The sequence below is a fragment of the Rhinatrema bivittatum genome, chromosome 3, assembly GCF_901001135.1.
Source record: "Rhinatrema bivittatum chromosome 3, aRhiBiv1.1, whole genome shotgun sequence".
NCBI classification, from domain to species: domain Eukaryota; kingdom Metazoa; phylum Chordata; class Amphibia; order Gymnophiona; family Rhinatrematidae; genus Rhinatrema; species Rhinatrema bivittatum.
In genome coordinates, this window is record NC_042617.1 from 277,161,974 (window position 1) to 277,181,344 (window position 19,371).

The following is a 19,371-nucleotide window of genomic DNA, read 5'->3' on the forward strand; positions in this document are numbered from 1 at the left end:
ACATCCTGTGAAAGCAGGTCAAAACTATAGCGGTTTCTCTGGTGCATCTGGGAAATGTTCCTGTTGAAGATATCTGCAAGGCGACCACTTGGTCCTCCATTCATACATTGACATTGCACTATTCCCTAAATGAGCAGGCTAATGCAGATGGTTCAGTGGGAAGAGCAGGTCTTCATTGCACCACATTTAGGTAGAAGCTGTTCACATAAGAGTCTGGGTTGTTATATATATAATTTTTGTTTTTTTTGTGTGTGTGTATAAGAGGCAAGAGGAAAGCGAACTGATAATGATAACCTCTTTCAAATTAATTTTTTCTCTACAACCCTCAGCTTGGGACTCCCCATTCAGCATTGCTAATTTAGCCTGCTTATCAATTGAAAAAAAGTAGGTTTGCTTACCGTAAATAGTGTTTTCCATAGATAGCAGGATGAATTAGCCATGCATTCCCACCCTTCCTCTCTGGACAGTGTCTCATCACATGCTGGATGACTTCTTTAGCTTTAATATTAACTGAGGAGACTTCTAGAAGGCTCATTCGCACGAGAACAGCTGCACATGCCCAGTAGGGCAAAAAGCCTTGGTTTTGAAAGAAAGCTTCGCCTGGAGCTACACTAAAGACATCACCCATTCAGCATGGCTAATTCATCCTGAAATCTATGGAAAATACCATTTACGGTACGCAAACTTGCTTTTCTCCATTTGGAAAACGGTTTAGTCCTACTCTTTGTTCCCTTTCTTTAAACCAGTTACCATTACTAATCCACTGTAAGACATTGCCTACTAATCCATGCCTCATTAGTTTTGAGGAGTCTCTCATGAGAGACTTTTACCAAATGCCTTCTGAAAATCCAAATATACTATATTAAGTGGCTCGCCTTTATCCACATATTTATTCAGACCTTTAAAGAATTCTAATAGGTTAGTAAGGCAGACCCTTTTTTTGCTGAATCCATGCTGGCTCTACCCCATTAAGCCATATTTGTGTATTTTTACTTGCCTTTGTTTTTGTTGAGTTATTCTGATATTGGGCTCACCGGTCTGTAGTTACCTGGGTCATTCTTTTTGAAAATTGACATTACATTTGCTAACCTCCAGCCGTCAGGTATAGAGGCAGATTTGAATGACAGGCTATAGATGACCAGTAGCTGGTCTGCTATTTCATATTTTAGTTCCTTTAGAAATATGGGCTGAGTTGCGAGCTGTTGCTTCAAATCTGGTGCATGAAGATTGATTGAGTTTTATACCTGTTAGGCTGCGGTGTTGCGACTGCCTTCGCATCCTGCGAACATGGGAGTGCGGTCACTTGCTCTAGGGGGTGTGAGCTCTTGGGCCATGGTTGCGGCTCAGGGAGGAGCCCCAAGGAACACACCATAGGAGGCAAGAGGGTCCTAGCACGGGCTGGAGCAAGGCTGGACCAGGATCCAGATGTGGAACATCGAGGAACTGGAACAAGGCAGGCTCAGATCTCCTCTGGACCTGCACGCACAGGTGAGACCCAGCAACGCAATGCTGGTCTCAAAAGTAACCATCCGGCCACTCGATAGCCCTTCTGGACCCACCGCTTGGGAACGACGAGTGCGTGATGCCAGACAGAGGCTGACGGCAGGAACAAGACAAGACATGGAACTCAGGAACTTGGAAGACTCGGACGAGGACTCGAGAAACTTGGAAGACTCTGACGAGGACTCAGGATTCAGGCACTAGTACAGGGTGAGTACTGCACCGCAGCACACCCTACCCAACTGCCCATGGCAGGTTGCGGACCACGCCGGAAGCGAAGCAGGCTCCAGGCGAGAAGATGAAGATTTGGAAGTGGAGACATGACGAAGATTCAGAGAGGCCTGCATCTAGGCGTGCCCTACACAGCTGCCTGTGGCTGGTTGCGGACCATGCTGAAGCAGAGCAGGCTCTGGCTTGAGTCTAGGGCATGGACGGAAGCAGGAACAAGGAACTCCGAAGACCGGGAACAGGATTCAAGACTCAGGATTCAGAACTCAGATTCAGGAACAGACCTCGGCATTAAAAGCAAGGGCTTTCCGGAGACTTGCGCTGCAGACGTGAAGACAGGCCTTGTGCCTCGAAGCACCCTACACAGCCCCCCATGGGCTGGTCACGGACCACGACGGTGGCACGCCAGGAAAGGTGGATGAGCTGGAAACCTGGAAGCAAGATGAAGAGCTGGAAACGGGAACATCAGGACCAGGACTTGAAAATCAGGAACATCGGAGAGACAATGAAGGAACTCCAATGAAGAACAGGAACATCCACGGAGACCAGGAACTTCTAACACGAAACCTTCTGGACAAGAGCAGATCATGGGAGACCTCGTCGGACAGAAGAAGCATGAACAACCATGAAGATCTGATGCAAAGGCCCTGAGGAGTGGAAGCAGAGCCCTTTTAATAGGGCTGGACATAGCACGAAGGGTTGACATCATCTGTTGGGGCCGTAGGGCTTTTCCCACGCTGGCCCTTTAAATATTGAGAAGAGGCGCACGCACCTATGCAGGGCCCAGAGACGAAAGATGCAGCATTAGCGGCATCCCTGCTGCAAGGAGAAACGTCGGTGGCACTCGGGCCGCGAAGAGAGGACAGACGGAGATGACTTCCCAGCCGCGAGAAGAGGAGGAATCAGCAGCGGGCTCCCTGCCGCGGGCAGCAGCGACAATGGTGGCTCCTTGCTATGAGAAGAGGCATCCCAGCAGTGGCTTCCATGCCACAAAGAAACAGCGGCAGCCCCTCCCACCGCCTACAGTGGCGTCAGGCCGCAAGGGAGTGGCAGCGGCGGTCTGGGGTGGCATAGGCCACAACAACAGGGGACCAGCGGCATCTGTGGTGGCTCCTCTGCCGTGAAGAAGGAAGAAGCCTGTGGCAGCGTAGGGCCGGGATGGTGGGGTGAGTGTGGCTACTCGCGGCTGGGACTCGCAAGCAGCAGAGTGCAACATGCAGGTAATAAGCAATTATTGAATCTGGAATGGGATGTCCAGCAAGGTGTGAGCCTAGCTGTCCTCTTGACTCTTCATGCAGAGAAGGCATTTGACAGGGTGCATTGCCAATTTATATTCAAAGTGTTGGAGAAATTAAGAGTAGGGCATGCTCATCACTTCAGTTTACAAAATGTATGCTGCACCTGAAGCTTGTATCAAAGTGAATGATGGTTAATCAGATAATTTTAGAGTTAAAAGCTCTGATAGCAGGAGAACTCAACTGGGCTGCACATTATCTCCTCCCTTATTTGCCTTAGTAATGGAGCCTTGAGCAGGAAAAATTGGGGGAATTTAGGTATTAGGAGCGTAAAGATGGATTTGGAAGAATAATATAAAATTTTGCTTTTTGCAGATGACCTTATGTTTACTTTGGAGGACTGGAGGATTTCACTCCCCACTTTGATTAGTAAAATGTAAGATATTGGGAAGGTATCAAGATTTAAGGCAAATGTGGGCAAATTGGACATTTTAAATAATCTTCCGAATTTGATGATTGTTAACTTGAAAGGAAAGTATTCTTTTAAATGGGTTAAGGATCTCCTTAAATATTGTGGAGCCTGACTTCCCACTAACTAGGCTCTATACAAAACTGTTGAAAATAGGTGATAACCATACCTAGTGACTCCGGTACATAAGAACATAAGAACATACCATACTGGGTCAGACCAAGGGTCCATCCTGTCTCCAACAGTGGCCAATCCAGGCTATAAGTACCCGGCAAGTACTGAAAAACTAAGTCTATCCCATGCCACTGATGCTAGTAATAGCAATGGCTATTTTCTAAGTCAACTTGATTAGTAGCAGGTAATGGACTTCTCCTCCAAAAACTTATCCAAACCTTTTTTAAACCCAGCTACACTAACTGCACCTACCACATCAATGACTGCACTAACCACATCCTTTTATTTGACTTGGCTGCAAGGAGTCAGTCATAGCCAGTCTGAAAAAAAAAATTAGAAAAGACAGGCAGATCTATTTGTTACTGAATATTAAACTAGCTCATTATTGAATATACAGCTATTAATTGGAACTTAGTAGTTTTGGGGTGACCTCATTCACAACATGATATATTTCCATATAAGGTAAAACTCAGATTCTGACCACATACATACACACACACACACACATATATATATATATATAATTTTTCTAGCAGATTCTGTACTCTATGAATAATAATTTAATGTTTATGTAGCCTTTCCCTCTCTAGAGGTTTTATCGCCAACAGTAAGACAATTCTGGTTTATATTAGTTCTGGTCAGTGTAGAACACTGACTTTGGCTTCAGCCTAGTGGAGATTACTGTAGTTCACAGCACAGAATACAATTTTTGGCTAATGCTATGAGATCTGTGCAGTGAGCTTACCTTGGCAGTAGAAAAAAAAAAAAGCACAAGGCCAAAGGCCAGCTTTCTAAAATTCTACAATATTAAGGGGTTAGGAGTGGGATAATGCCTGATAAGGTGTTTCAGTTGAAGTACATAGCACTTTCTCCAGGAATTGGAGAAATGGATACAGTATCAACCGTCATGACTTGGGAGAATAACGGCAATGAAAATGTACTGGTTGTGCTAGCTTTTTCAGATTCTACTAATTATGATGTTGGATAATATTCTTAAAACCTTAGAGTAAGATTTATTTTGTTGGGAGGCATAGACCCCCAAGGGTAGCTAGGTTAGTCTATCAACCTACAATGCATGAAGGGTTGGGAATACCTAACATTAAAATATTTTGTGGCCTCACAATTACGAGTCCTTATAGACTGGCATTATACATCTAATTCTAAATAATGGGTTTGACTAGAACAAACCTTTATGGGATCAGTTCCATTAAAGGCTTATTTGTGTTCACCAAAAATCTCAAGCTGGCCTTAATTATTAGGGTGTGGGACTTATGGAAATCATGTTTGATTGGTAAGAAGGAATATTCTTTCCTTTCTCTCATTGGTTATTATAGAGAATTCTTACCAGAGTTAGTTTCTGGTGTTCAGGTGCTGGGAAAAATTGGGGCTTAGTTGTTTAGGACAGATGTGGCAGAATAATAAGCCTTGTAGTTTTAAGTTGAAAGAGAAGTATCATCATAAACAAAAAGGATATTAAAGTGAGACATTTCTCAGAGGGAGAGGCAATTTGGAGAAGGGAAACAATTTGTTTGAAGGCATTGTTAGGGTTAGCATAGAGCTGGGGTGGACAAAATGGACATAAGCATTAGCATGAGGCCTCGCCAGTGAGTCATAGTCAGATTAGGTTAAGCATTGTTGGCATATTCTCTGCTTTGTACCAGTATGCAGAAAAGACTTCTGGATAACCTCATGATCACAGTTACACAGAAGAGGAAAATTATGCCCAGCAACTTCAAAGACATTTGGCATGGAATATAGAGATCTAATAAGCACCTGCAGAAAGATATTTCCTCCAACACATTAACAAGCTGCATGATTAACTCAAGGACAGCGAATTCTCAAGCAAGAGAGAGAGACGGTCTCCCACCTATGCCTGCAAAGACATCTCTCCCATGTTTCCCAAAGTGACTGATCAAAGAAGCTCTACTGCTAATTGGAAAGATGAGGAAAAACCTTGGGACACAGCACAGCTATGGAACAATGGGCTGTAACAACATGAATGTGGAAAACACACAGTAGAGTTCCATCAAAATGTGCAGAAACAGTGGGAAACAGTCTGACTTGGGTGAGAGGTAATCCTGTTCATTTAGGTAGCTAGGCATGGAAAGATATTTGTGTGTAGAACTGGCTTATGGTAGTTTCTAATTTTTGTGTTTTGTTGTATACCAGGCTTATAATAAATATATAGTAACACTGGTTGGTCTCTCCTGTGTCCATATCTCATGTATGCTTCCTGCTAGTCACATTAGTGACTGTAACAGCATGTGTCATGAATCCTATAGGTCCAAGGGACTTCTCTCTAAAATATACACTATGCTAAACGGGAAGCTGCTTCAAAAGCCTAAATATGGTTTGGCAAGGGAAAAGCATCTAGGGGTGGAAGTAGAGGAGGATCAATGGGATCTTTGAATTGTTCCCAATACATGAAAAATAACAATCTCATCACTTATTGGGGAAAATAGATATCATAGATATAACAACTTCCATCCAGTTCAGATATGCTTCTAGTTTAGCACCCTGCAAGGACTATAATGTAAATTTTGCAGACTGAGTTGCAGTGTTTTTTCCTTTCCCTTATACTTTACTTTTGTATTTTTGTTCTTGTACATTTTTATACTTTGACTATGTGTTTTTACTGTGAGCCACCTCGGGCTACTTGTGCAGAGTGCGGACAGAAGTGTTTTAAAATAAATCTTACTCCTGAAAGTTTACATAGGATTTATCGTAATGTGGGGATACCTGCTGGTTCAAAAATACTGAGCTATGGTGGAGGATTTAATCAATGAAATAACTAAGATTAAAATACTGAAAGGTCCTAAAACACTTGTCAGGACTCCTGAACTCTAATAGCCCTTCCAAAATGATAAGATGATTATCACAAATCATTATAGCAGCACGATTGGAATTGCATCTGGTTGGAATATGATTTTATCCAATTGGAGTGCATTACAATAGCTTATTTGGAAGACGCAATATATGGGCAAGTTCATGGCGATTTAAAAAAAAACAACCCAGGTTACAAATGTTAATGCTATTTGGAAACTGTTTAAACAGCGGGGTGATATCTAATATTAGCTGAAATACATAATGTATTAGGTGTTCTCTGCCTTGAATTGTTGGAAATATGGGAAGGGGCGGTGAAACAGTGGATCATCTTGCTATTACTTGGTTCAATAAAATTTAAAGTGGGGGGGCAAGAACTATGAGCTGAATATTGTGGGGTCCTAGTCATTTGCTACTGTTTAGTTTGTCATTTTGCTCGAGCATCTGTTCCACATTCCTTCAGCTCCTCTGGAACACCACCTTCAAAGAATGTGTGCGCATCTTCCCCGACCCCCTCCTCAGTAAAGGACCAAAACAGACTTCGTTTAGTTTTTCTGCCATGGCTTTATCCTTCCAGAGTGGCTTTTACACTGGTTATTTAGTGGCCCAACTGACTCCCTCGCAGGTTTCTTATTTATAAGGTACTTAATAAGAGAAAAAAAAATACATTTCATTATCTTGTAAGTTGTACGTTGTTTTATAGTTATATGTGAAGCCCATTGTCTTATAGTTATATGTAAAGCCCCTTCCTTTTGGGCATCTCACTGTTTTATGTAAACCGGAGTGATTTGTATCTGATACAAGAACCTCGGTATATAAAAATTAAAAATAAATAAATAAATAATCTTTTGCCTCTTTGGCAAGTCTCTCTTCAAACAACTTTATTAAGGTTTTACATTTAAGTTGGCAGTGCTTATGTGGCTTCCCACTTTTCCAGTTTTTAAGAGAGGACTTTTTGGCTTTGATGGCCTCCTTCAAAGCCCCATTTAACGGTGCTGGCAGACCCTTGGTTCTTCTATTGGCCTTTTTTAATTTGTGGAATACATTTTTATCTGGGTTTCCAACATGCTGCTTCAAAACAGCCTCCGTGCCTCATGCAGACTTTTATTCCTTGTGCTGAGCAGGAGAGGTGGGAGGTGCAAAGGGGCTTCTATGAGATCATCCCAGTGACAGGGAGCTGAACTATTAGGGGACGATGCAATAAAGGCGCGTAGAAAGCGGGCGCCGAACACGAAAAACCCGATAATCCCGGCGTCGGTTTTCAGGACCGGCGTACGGCAGTCACGAAAACAGATGCTGATAAACTCAGCATTGGTTTTCGGCGAACTAGAAAAAGAAGAAAAAGAAAAGAAATAAAAGAAAAAAAAAATTTGACAGTTGGACCCATCACGAAAACCAACGCCATTAAACTCGGCATCTGTTTTTGTGATGGGCCAGACTGTCAAATTTTTTTTTTCTTCTTTTTTTGATGCGCACATCTATTAACGTCTGCTCCTGGCAGGCGTTAATAAATGTCAGTTAAATGTGCGTCCAAGACACATCGGGAGTGAATGCCTAATAGCCTCATTCACATGCATTTGTATGAGAAGAGCACTATTACATTCACTCCGCGTTGGACGTGCGTTGAATAGGCGCTAATCCCCTTACTGCCTTAGGGGATTGATTAGCGCCTATTCTACCTGCGTCCAACTGCTCGATAAGAGTGCGCTCGGCTCAGCGCACCATATTGCATCGGCCCCTTTGATTGCACTTTTGTGAAATTGCTTCCTTCAATGTGCCAGGAAGCTTCCTACTGGAACCATAAGCATTACCACAGTCCGAATCCTCGGGTCTTCTGTGACCATTGCTGTAAGAGGGTTATTATGCTGGATTGCAGCCTTTTTAAAGATAATCCAGGCCACATTCCCACTGAGCAACCAGGCATTTACAAAGTAGGCTGGAACATATTAGTACTGAAACATAGCCTGATTATGTAGAGGCTGAAGGTGTTGTTATGGCAGACCTGCCCCTCTCCTACAGGAACTGGCTAAGGCTAACTGAAAAGATTGTTAGAGGACAACGTAAAAAGCTGAAATTCTGCACACCGTTTCTTAATGCACAACACAATCTTTTATTTTTTTTTTATTTTTTTTTAACATCTGATGCATTGGGAATTTAAAAAAAATATTAAATGCACACATACCAAAAACTGTGTGCAAAGAAAAGACTTAACATACAGCAAAAGATGATTTATGCACAGAAATCATGGGCTGTGCACATAAAAATAATGACATAGGCACAACAAAATATTTTCAGTTCAGAAAGGCAATTTTTTTGTGCACATAAATCGTATTTTATGCATGGAAAACCTGCTCCATGTGCATAAAATCCTGACTGCAGGTCCCGGCCCTGGAACTCCAGCTTCTACTTGTAGACTAACCTTAGCCCTGGAAACTTTACTCCATCTTGGACTAGGAGTTAAGTTTCCAGTGCTAAGAAAGCATGAGATAAACCAGTGCACCTCTCTGCATTTGGGGATTATTAGCTAATGCCTTCATTAGCACTGGATTTCATGCTGCACCAGCAGTAAGGCGTGTGCCCTCTGCTGGCTCCACTGCATGACGTCAGTCTCTTAATTAGGGAGCTGCCTGGGCAGCTTGAAAAGCGTTTGCTGCTGCCCAGATTGACAAATACTAAGGGAGATGGCCAGAGAACCTCATGTGAGAGCATTTGAGACTAATCCAGGGTTTATCCCAAGATGCTTAGGAAACCTGTTTTTTTAATTTAAGCGCTGGAGCCTCTCACCCAGGTCCCAAACCTTAACCCACCCCAGAGTGGCAGAGCCTAAGGATGCGGAGGGAGTTTTTCTGCTCAAACTCTTTGCCAAAGCACCTAAACGGAATATCCTCCCCGAGAAAGAGGCTGGGAAAAGAACTTCGGAGCCCACGGACATGAATGAGCCTGAATCTCTGTTCCCAGACTCTGAGCCTGCCACTCGGGCTAGATGCTTTTGTTCTTTTGATTCCTTAAAGTGGTGAAGCTGGTTTTTTTGTGTCACTGTGGTCTGTCTGGAGCTGCATAAATAAACCTTTGTTTGAACTGTTCTATGCAGGACAGCTCAGCCAGGCCCATATTCGCCCACCCCCTGGCTCCTACAGTTCCTTGATGATGATGGATGAGGTGGCCAAGTTTCCTGGGTCCTGTCGGGATGCCCCCTGTATTAAAGACCGTACCTCCTCCGTGAGCATGGGGATTCTTGGGAACCAGAAAGCAGAGTTCTCCGGGGTAGATATCTGGAACTGTTGTAGTCCTCAGTGGTGCTAGTGATGTGTTCCTAGCTCATAGGGGCCGATGCAATACAGCGCCACTCGGCCGAGCGCGCTGTTTAACCCGCCATTGGACACGGGTTGTGTAGGCGCGTGCACAGCCCCTTATGCTATAAGGGGATTAGCGCCTCTACAACGCGCGTCCAACACGCTGGCAAACTAATAGTGCTCATCGCATTAAAAGCAGAAAATATTGTTTTTCTGTGCATCCTCTGACTTAATATCATGGCGATATTAAGTCAGAGGAAGGGAAGATTAAAAAAAAAATTATTTTTTTTAAAGTGCAGGGACATGGATGCTCAGTTAGCCAGCGTTCCTTTCCCGAACCCGTGGCTGTGCGCCGATTAGGAAAACAGGCGCCGATAAATCCAGCGCCCGTATTCTAAACCGGCAGACAGCCAACCTCTCCCGGGCACCCGCTGTGAAGGAGGCGCTAGGGGCACGCAATCAACCCTAGCACCTCCTTAACAGCACGACCCCTAATTTAAATATTGCATGGTGCCCGTAGGAGAGGTGCCTGGGGGTGCGTTAGGAAAGCGGGCGCTGAACACTCAGTGCATTTTTTGGGGGGTTTTTTTTTGCATCGGCCCCCTAGCATTTCAAGATGTACTGCTTTTTCCTGTGCTTGGCAGAGAGAATTGTCTTCCCTCCTATTGGCCTGGTTGTTAACTCCCTTCCATTGCTGCTTCTGAGGAGTTGCCTTAAGTGTGCCTCTCTCTCGCCACCAGGTCCTTGATCCAACACACCTTTTGCACTGCTGAAAAGCCGGTTTTGTTTACTAGACTACACCCAAGGCTTCCTTGCCATTTTACTAGTGCAAGTCAGCAAAGTGTTCATTGTATACTACATGTGTCTCTGTGAACATCTTCCCTGGCCCAAGGAGGTAGTTGGGGAGGTTAAGAGCTCTCTGGTAGGTTGATGATGTGTAAATGTTATGACATAGCTGGTAAGATTTTTAGAAGTTGTGAGTGTGAGGTTGCTCTGTTGTGGTTTTTTTTTTTTTTTTTTTTTTAAAGAGCTGCTCTGTTGAAAGTGCCCTATGGTATAGCAGGTAAGGCACACAGGGTTATCTTTTCACTTTCTCCCTGGTTTTTAGATGCTGCTTTGAATTAGTTTGTTTGAGCTGTCAATTGAGCCTAGCATTGGAAAAATGGAATGATGCCCTTCTTGGAATAATCAAAATGTGCATTTAGCTATCAGAGGAGGACATGTTACCCCTTTTGCAATAGCTTGCCTATGTTTGATTGTAAACTCTGCAGCACAGCTTGCCTTGTACTTTCCTACTACCTAAATCTACACTGAAACCGTTACAATTACTGCAGAATGCCGCTGCTCGAGTTCTCACTGGCAAGAGGAAATTTGATCACATCTCACCAACCTTAAAAAACCTACACTGGCTACCAATTTCGCAAAGGATTAAATATAAGACTTTTAACTATACTGCATAACGAAATTTACCAAGGTGACAGTTCTTCCCTAGAGAATATGATCGCAATTCATAAATCACCTCGCTCCACAAGGTCTACTGACAAATTGCAATTAATCATTCCCCCCCCTATCATCTGCAAAACTAACCATTACGAGAAATAAACCGATGTGATATCCTGGATGAATGTCGGTATATAAAAATTTTAAATAAATAAATTAAATAAATAAATAAATAAATAGAGCCTTCTCCATTGCAGGTCCTAAAGAATGGAACTCTATTCCTTCCTACCTAAGTTCTATCAGAGACTCCAAATCATTCAAAAAAGAACTCAAAACATGGTTGTTTAGACAATCATTCTCAGTCTGATCTGGATAACCTTAGTCTTTATCATATTGTATCCAAAACCTTGATTACTAAGATTTCACCTAAATTGATTTGTAAATTATCTGCAAATCTGTTATACGTTGCCTATGCCGTGATGTTACCTATCACACAGTTGTTCTTGCATTATAATATGCTTCATGTATGATGTTGTTTTTCTCTGTAAACCGGGGTGAAGGCAATCTGCTATACTTTGGTATAAATAAATAAGGCAAGGAACTGATGGTTGCCTTGTAATACACTTTTACTGTTGGGGCTTACTCAGTTGCTTTTGTTGGAGCTGGGGTGAATATGTAAGAACACAAGATACGCCATTGTTTCCCATTCTTTGCTGTATGTAAAATTTGTATGAGCATTTTGGTATTTGTTAAATACCTATTTAAATAAATATTGTTTTAATACTATGCCTCCTTAAGATTGGTACATTAGTGTTTCACTTGGATTTACCTCACATACACACCCACCCCTTTATATTGGAGTAACCGTACATTTCTTGATTACCTTTTGACAGCTAATACTCTCAGATTCAGGTCAGAATTCAAAATCTGTTCCTAATACTCGGCACATGCAGTACTCCATGCCTGCTTTCCCCATCTCACTCAGCCTGGTGATAAGACAGAGAGGCTAGAAGGACTCAAAGACAGACGCTCAGACTGGGGCAGAGGAGGAGGTGGTGTGCACCAACGTGGGGTCCTGAACACTGCGGGGGCTCATGCTGCAGCTAGGATTAGGCATGCACGATTGCCCATGCTTTCTGCAAGGAGCTCCTCCACCTTTAAGAGCCACCGCTGGTGTCTCTTGCTGCTGCTGCAAAGTGCTGAGAGCCGAGCTCAGGTGCTAGCCTTGATCTGACCATTAAGCAGTGGTGATTTTTGCAAGCCACAACAGTTGGGGGGGGGGGGGGGAATACCGAGATATGCGCTGCTAGGTCAGGCCAAAGGTCCAGGGAGCCATTCTTTCTTAGACTATGGCCAGTCTGGGCCTCAAGTACTCTGTCAACCCCAAAAATGATGGGAGTGTATGCAAATGAGGCAGGCTGGCAAGCAAAACACAGCCAGGCCTTTTGGCTTCTTGCCTTTACTTCACATTGCATGCTGCGTACTGTTTCCCTGCCTTGCTCAATAAGGAGCTATGCCACCAGCATGACTTTGCATATTGAAAAAGGGATAATGAGGGTCAGGCCTGGTGTAATAAGGCTGATAATGCATTCCATGGCTCAGAGATGGGCCAGCCCCAACTGCCTCATTATCACTCAACTCCCTGCTATTTCACCTCCCGTGCAGACGCTGCACAGCCAGGCAATAGAATTTTTTTTTTTTTTTTTTAAATTTGGCTGGCTTTTACGCATAGCTATTTTCCATGGCTTCAAGCGCTCCCCTTGTGAGCTCTGCACATTGAAACAGATGCAATGCTCAAACTATGAAAAGTAACAGGACATGATTTTGGATAATGCATCTTGTAGCAGCCGTAAAGATACTGCCACTTTGTGACCAGTTAGAAGCCTCACAGGCAGTTAAGGGATTTGGTGGCACAGGCAGGACACAATCCTGGGCCCAGAACTATCAACTATCTCTTTAGGAGAGGGAAACATCATTCTGAATAGAAAGACATTTCCTCTGATACCACCCAGTCCTCAACAAAGGAGAGGTCTATTTCAGTGAATTGTGATGGACAGTTAAGATATAACATGAAAAAGGGAGAACTCAAATGGGTAGAGCTCACTGGAGAGAACATCCAGAGACAGATGGAGGTGGCGAGGTCTTTTTTTTTTTAAAGCTCAACACAGGTTCTAAGGCCCATGCTGCTTCTACATTTCAGGATGACCCTGGGCAAGTTGTATTACCTCCCGAGCATTTGAGGCAGCCCGAAGAGAAAAAGTTCTCCTCCTTCCGCACAAACAGGCCGATACAGTAAAAGTCGCGGGAGAACGGGCGAGAGCCCCCTCTCCTGGCGCGCGCACAGGCCACTCTCCTGTGCGTGCGATTCAGTAAAAAAAAAAAAAAAAAATTCAAATTAGGGCCCACGGTAAAAAGAGGCACTAGGGACGCTAGCGCGTCCCTAGCACCTCTTTTTTGACAGGAGCTGCGGCTGTCAGTGGGTTTGTCAGCCGACACTCAATTTTGCCAGCGTCGGTTCTCAAACCCGCTGACAGCCACGGGTTCGGAAACCAGACGCCGGAAAAATTGAGCATCTGGTTTTCAACCCGCGAACTGTGGGCTGATTTAAATTTTTTTTTTTTATTATAAATTATTTTTAACTTTTGGGACCTCCGACTTAATATCGCCATGATATTAAGTCAGAGGTTGTACAGAAAAGCAGTTTTTACTGCTTTTCTGTGCACTTTCCCGGTGCCGGCAGAAATTAACGCCTACCTTTCAGTAGACGCTAATTTCTAAATGTAAAATATACGGCTTGGCTGCACATTTTACTTACTGAATTGCATGGGAATAACTAATAGGGCCATCAATATGCATTTGCATGTTGCGGGCACTATTAGTTTCGGGCGGAATTGGACGTGCGTTTTTGACGCACTATTACCCTTTACTGAATAAGGGGTAAAGCTAGCGTGTCAAAAACGCGCGTCCAAACGCGGGTTAACAGTGCGCTCCACCGGACGCATTGTACTGTATCAGCCTGACAGTGAATAGAAAAAGCTCCTGTAACCTCAGTAGCTAAACTTGCAATATTTGCCTGGGCCACACTGTTATGTTTATATTCTTAATTGTTCCTGGGTGATATCTATAAGCCAAAACGATGTTGCAGCGGTTTTCCTCCTGCAGGAGCCATGTTTGGTAGCTCTCTACTTTCGACTAATGACAGGAATTCAAAAATGTCTTAGAGCATATGTAGCAGGAAAGAAATACACTCAATTTTCAAAAAGATATTTTCCTGGGGGAAAAGAATTGCCCACCTGCAACAGGGCTAAAAGTATACCTGGAGTTCCATGGTGCATGCACTTCTAGCTGGGCAGCATTCCTGGCAGGGTTTTGGGCAGGATTAGAAAGCAGTACACACACATTGCATTTTTGAAACATATGCATGCACAGTTACAAAATCCACAGGCCAGTTGGGTAGGTTTTTTTTTATAGGGAAATTCCTTTCCCTCTTTCCATTCTCCTTCAGTCCTCATTCTTCTCCGATTGCCCGTGCAGGGGCATAAGACGGCCTAGGGAACTAGGCAAAACGTCAGCCATGTGTACCCCAGTACCATTCTTCTTCCTCTCTCTGCCCCCCCCCCCTCACCACCCAGTCCCAGTACTTATTCTTCTTCCTCTCTCCACCTCCAGCCCCAGGACCCAGTCTGTGCTGAGGACTCAGCAGGGAACATCTTTATTGGCTTCCACTGCCATCACCGTTGAGGTCATGGGAGAGCAGCTGGTGGTTTCAGTGTTGCACAAACCCACAAATGAAGCCGGATCATGGAGCTGCTGTTAATGGCCGCCTTAGAAGAGAGCTGGCAGAGTGAGAGTTAGAGGGTGGCAGTGGCAGGGAGCATATTGGCAAGGCTTGGCCCCCAATTTATTCCAGACCCAAAACTGTGGTGCTCTAAACCAGGGTTCTCAACCCAGTCCTTGGGACATGCCTAACCAGTCAGATTTTCGGGATATCCATGATTAATATGCATGAGATAGATTTACATAAAACAGAAGCAGTGCATGCAAATCTATCGCATGCATATTCATTATGGATATCCTGAAAAGCTAACTGGCCAGATGTGCCCAGAGAGTGCTCTAGAAGACCACTTAGTCTACCTCATGCTTCCACTGGCCCGGTCTTCTCCTCCACCGCTCCCTCACCCCTGTAATCTTCTCGCTTTTCTCTTTCATTCGCCCCCAGTTGCTCACTCTCTTCTTCCACTCGTCCTGCTGCCACCTCCCCTAGCCCCCAGTCGGGCTGAAGATGCAGCCCCATCCAACTCTGCCCACCGGCTGGGAAAATCCAGTTCCCTCTGGTGGAAACCCTGACTATCCATATTCCTTCTGTTCCCAGCATACACACAAGACATTTTTACTTTGGCTCTAATTCCAAAGAGATACATGGAAGCGATGACTAATTTATTTACTTTTTTAATTCATACATGTATATAGAAACTTCCTTCAGTGTGACGTCAACACACATTAGTGGGACAGTTTTATAAAAAGAGCCAAGGGCTGCTTACAGAAGATTTCAAGTGGCCTTTAATCCTCCAAGGCCCAAAACTGGAATTCCATTTACAGAATGAAGCTAAAACCAGCGGCACCTACTGGTTTCATTCAGAACACGGAAGGAATATTTCTTCAGTGGCGGAAGTTCCGAATACGTATCCAGTTGTTATAGACCAGAACAAAAGCACAGCAAGATTTCTCATTCCCAAATTTGGTTGTTAGGGGTGTCTTATCTACCCCCATGCATTCTTCTTCTATTATTATTTTTTTTTCAGGCTGCGATACTTTGGGTTTGAGCCAACCCAACCCAAGGATGATCCAGACATGTTGAACACGAGCTTCCGAGACCAAGGCAGAACTTGCCTCAGATGTGGGTCTGGAAGACTCCCATACAGCCTGACCCTTTGGGTTATTCTTCTTTCATGGGTGCCATAAAAAGTGATCACAGCTTGTACGAGTTGGGTTTTCCCTCCGGTACCGATACGGCCACAAGAGCTCTTCCCTTCTCAGGCGTGTAACTTGTTTTGATGTTACATATCTGTGCTTTTTGCAGAGCATTCTGTGTATCTGGGAAATTTAGAGTTCCTTCTTGCTTTCAAACTTATTGTCCATCTGCCCCATTTGGCTAAAATGGCTTCATGCCCATGGCCCCAAACTGACCAAGCTTTGTGTAAATCCTTTCCTTCCAGCTTAATGTACAAAAATAGGAGGGCCTTAAACTGGGCTAAAGTGCAAAATGCTTCCCGTGCCGCTGGCGTTGGGCAGCTCATCATCTTCAGCAGAGAGCTGGAAGGCTTGTTTAGTGACATGCGTGGCAAAACACCAAAACACCCCGCATGGATTTTTAGCTACGCTTCTCGCATTGTCATTTTCAGATTTCCTCATTTATAAAAAAATATAATAAAAAAAAAAAAATACACACACGACTTCTGGTCGATTTTATACAAAAGTAAGATATAAAAAGGCGATACAAGGTAACAAAATTAATACAAATTTCACAAACATTTAGAAAATTTAAAATGTCCCCTCCTCCCCCTACAAAAAAAAAAAAATATATATATATATTTATGCAAGGAGAACATTTTACAGAAAGAAAGACAGGAGAGCTCAAGGAGCTCGGTGCTGCTTCATCTCAACTGGATACAAAAGTATTTCCCTATTTGTTCATAATCTGAAAGGCACAGAACACAGCGACAGTGCATGTCATCCGGAGACAACCAGTTCCCTTCATTCGTTCCTTTCCTGTCCTACAGTCTCTGTCTTCTAGCAGCAGTTTCCCCGGGGGGAGGGGACTGCGTTGCCCCCAGCTTCGCCCCTCTGGGTATACTGGTAAACAAGTGTTTCTGCACAGAGACAGATAGTGCTTACAGCAGGAGGGGGGGGGGGGGGGGGGATTGAGAACCAGGGAAGCCACGTTCAAATTCTGCTAAGTGCATATATGGAGGCACTTCTTGTTATTCTGGAAAAAACCAATTGCAATAAAAGATTAAAAATAAAAAAAAAAGTCCGTTTCTCCCACTGCTGCCCCTTGTAATCTTGGGCAATTTCCATTGCCTCAGGTAGCATATTTCCCATAGACACAAAATAGGAGGAAACCTTTAGTAAATAGGCCTCTTAAACTTATAAAACCCTTTGGGGAAGGGACCTACCAACTGTACCTGAATTTGTAACTCACCTTGAGCCCAGATTTGGAAAGGTGAGTAATTAGGTCCAGAATCAGCTTCAATTAAAAAAAAAAAAAAAAGTGGCAATATTTCCCCCCTCAACTATAATATAGTATGATAACAAATTAGATCACCTCCCTTTTCAAGAGCTTTTCTGTGTTAATCCAAACCAGAATTTAACAGGACTGTGTAAACTGGCTCTTAAGAACATGCACCAGTAGGAAACTGCTGTTACCATTGTCCTGTTAACTTTTAGGACTCACAAGAGTTTAACTTTTTTAGGTTGCTCATCTTGAGACACCTCATCTTGGTTCCTATGGATCTGAAGGCCTCTCTAGTCTCCCCTCTCTCTTTCTCCCATAACCACCTGACCTCTGCCCAGAAATCCAGACAGTCCTCCAGCGTGAGAGAAGGGCCCAGATGCCAGCACTACCCGCAAAGTACAGAAGCTTCCTCATGGAGGCTCCACGATGGATGTGCGAAGCAATTTTTCTCATACACGCAGAAAGAAATATTCTTGGCGCCTATGGGCCTTAGTTTCCAGCAGCAGTGGGGGATGATCAGGTTTCTCCTAGTGCAGAACAGATCTACGGGCTTTGTTCTTTGCGTTTTGGCTCGTTACAGGGGTCCTGAGAACTTCCCAGCACATTGTATTACTGGACTATAATCCTTCATAACCTTGGAGCGCCTTTGTCAGTCCGGCCCCACTCATATAACACCCTTCAGATTCTTCAGAAAGGCCACATAAAACACCCCCCTCAGTCCTTCCTCCACTCTGCCTTCTCACCCCCCCCCAGGGGTCATGGCCTTTTAACTTCCTCCCACTTATCTATTATTGCCATAAATGTCACACTGTCTCCATCCCATCGAGGGTTTGGACTATGGTTGCCAGGTGCCCAGGATCCTCAGCCTGGCATATTGCCGACTGCCATGAACCCAACAGCCAATCAGATGTCTTCGCCCTTTTGTGTGAACGATCCTTATTGATGGAAAGGAACTCCTGCTCATGTTAATATCATAGGGCTCACTCTGCAGTGTACACCCAAGCCATGAGTGACATGAAGTAGTTTAAAGAGGGATCTCACAGTAGCCAGACAATAGATGTTTATGTTAACAGAGCTGAAGCAGCGACATATCTCTGTAGGCCCCATCTAGTTTTCAAATTAACATTTCATGCGTCGGGCTGCTCGCTGAGGTGATGCAAACTGTGTCCAGGGGCGCCATGCTTCCAGGCAGGGCATGTCAGAGGGTATTACTGGCATATTACATGAGGTGGCTTTAGCCCACCCCACTGGCATCAGGGACAGACTAAGGCACTGGGTGCATGTCAGAGGTTCATGTCCGTGGTGCTTCGGTTTTGATGAAGAGCCGGCTGTGCCAATAATCTGGGTTGTCGAAAGCACAGTCCGTGGCCTCCAGAGTCCGGAGAGGCTTCAGATACCCATTCTGGGGTGCCTCCCGAGTGCCCAGCTGCTTGCTCAGGATAACAGAGCCGGGAAGCACCTGTGGGGACAGGATTGTGTCCATGTCCTCGTAGCCCTGCTCTGCCGGGGTCTCACTGGAGCCCCTAGAACCGTTCATGTACGTGTAGGCTTCGGGCCCTATCTCCAGGGATAGGGCCTGGCTCCTCAAGCTGTGGAGACTCTTCAGAGACCTGCTGAGCACGTTTGGCTTGTTCATGTACTCGTAATCTTCATCTTGTCCTGCCTCTTCTTCCTTGCCACCTTGCTGCACGGCGCCAACGTACCGGGTGCTGTGTCTGCTGCCGAGGGAGGCACTGCGGTCAGGCCGGATATCCATGTATTCATACTGCACGGCTGCAGGGGGAAGCACAGTCCTGTCCCACTCTTTCCTGGCCTTTGGCTGCCTGTTCATGTATTCGTATTCCTCCTCTTGCTTGTCCTCCTCCCCTGCAGCACCCGAGGGGCTTCTCTGCTGTGCATCCCTTCGGCTGGTCAGTGTCCCATCCCTGGATGCAATGCCGCTTGCTCTGGTCTGATCTGAGAAAGGAAGAAAGA

At 44.5% G+C, this 19,371-nt stretch overlaps 1 protein-coding gene across 1 annotated transcript in view; it reads right to left on the minus strand.

The window, feature by feature from the left end:
- Window positions 1-15,601: 15,601 nt before the first annotated feature.
- ERBB3 (erb-b2 receptor tyrosine kinase 3) overlaps window positions 15,602-19,371 on the minus strand; it is a 202,624-nt gene continuing 198,854 nt past the window's right edge. Inside the window, exon 28 of the mRNA XM_029594738.1 lies at window positions 15,602-19,353. Within this exon, the coding sequence (XP_029450598.1) occupies window positions 18,689-19,353 (665 nt within the window). The 3' untranslated portion in view covers window positions 15,602-18,688. The remainder of the gene's footprint in view (window positions 19,354-19,371) is intronic.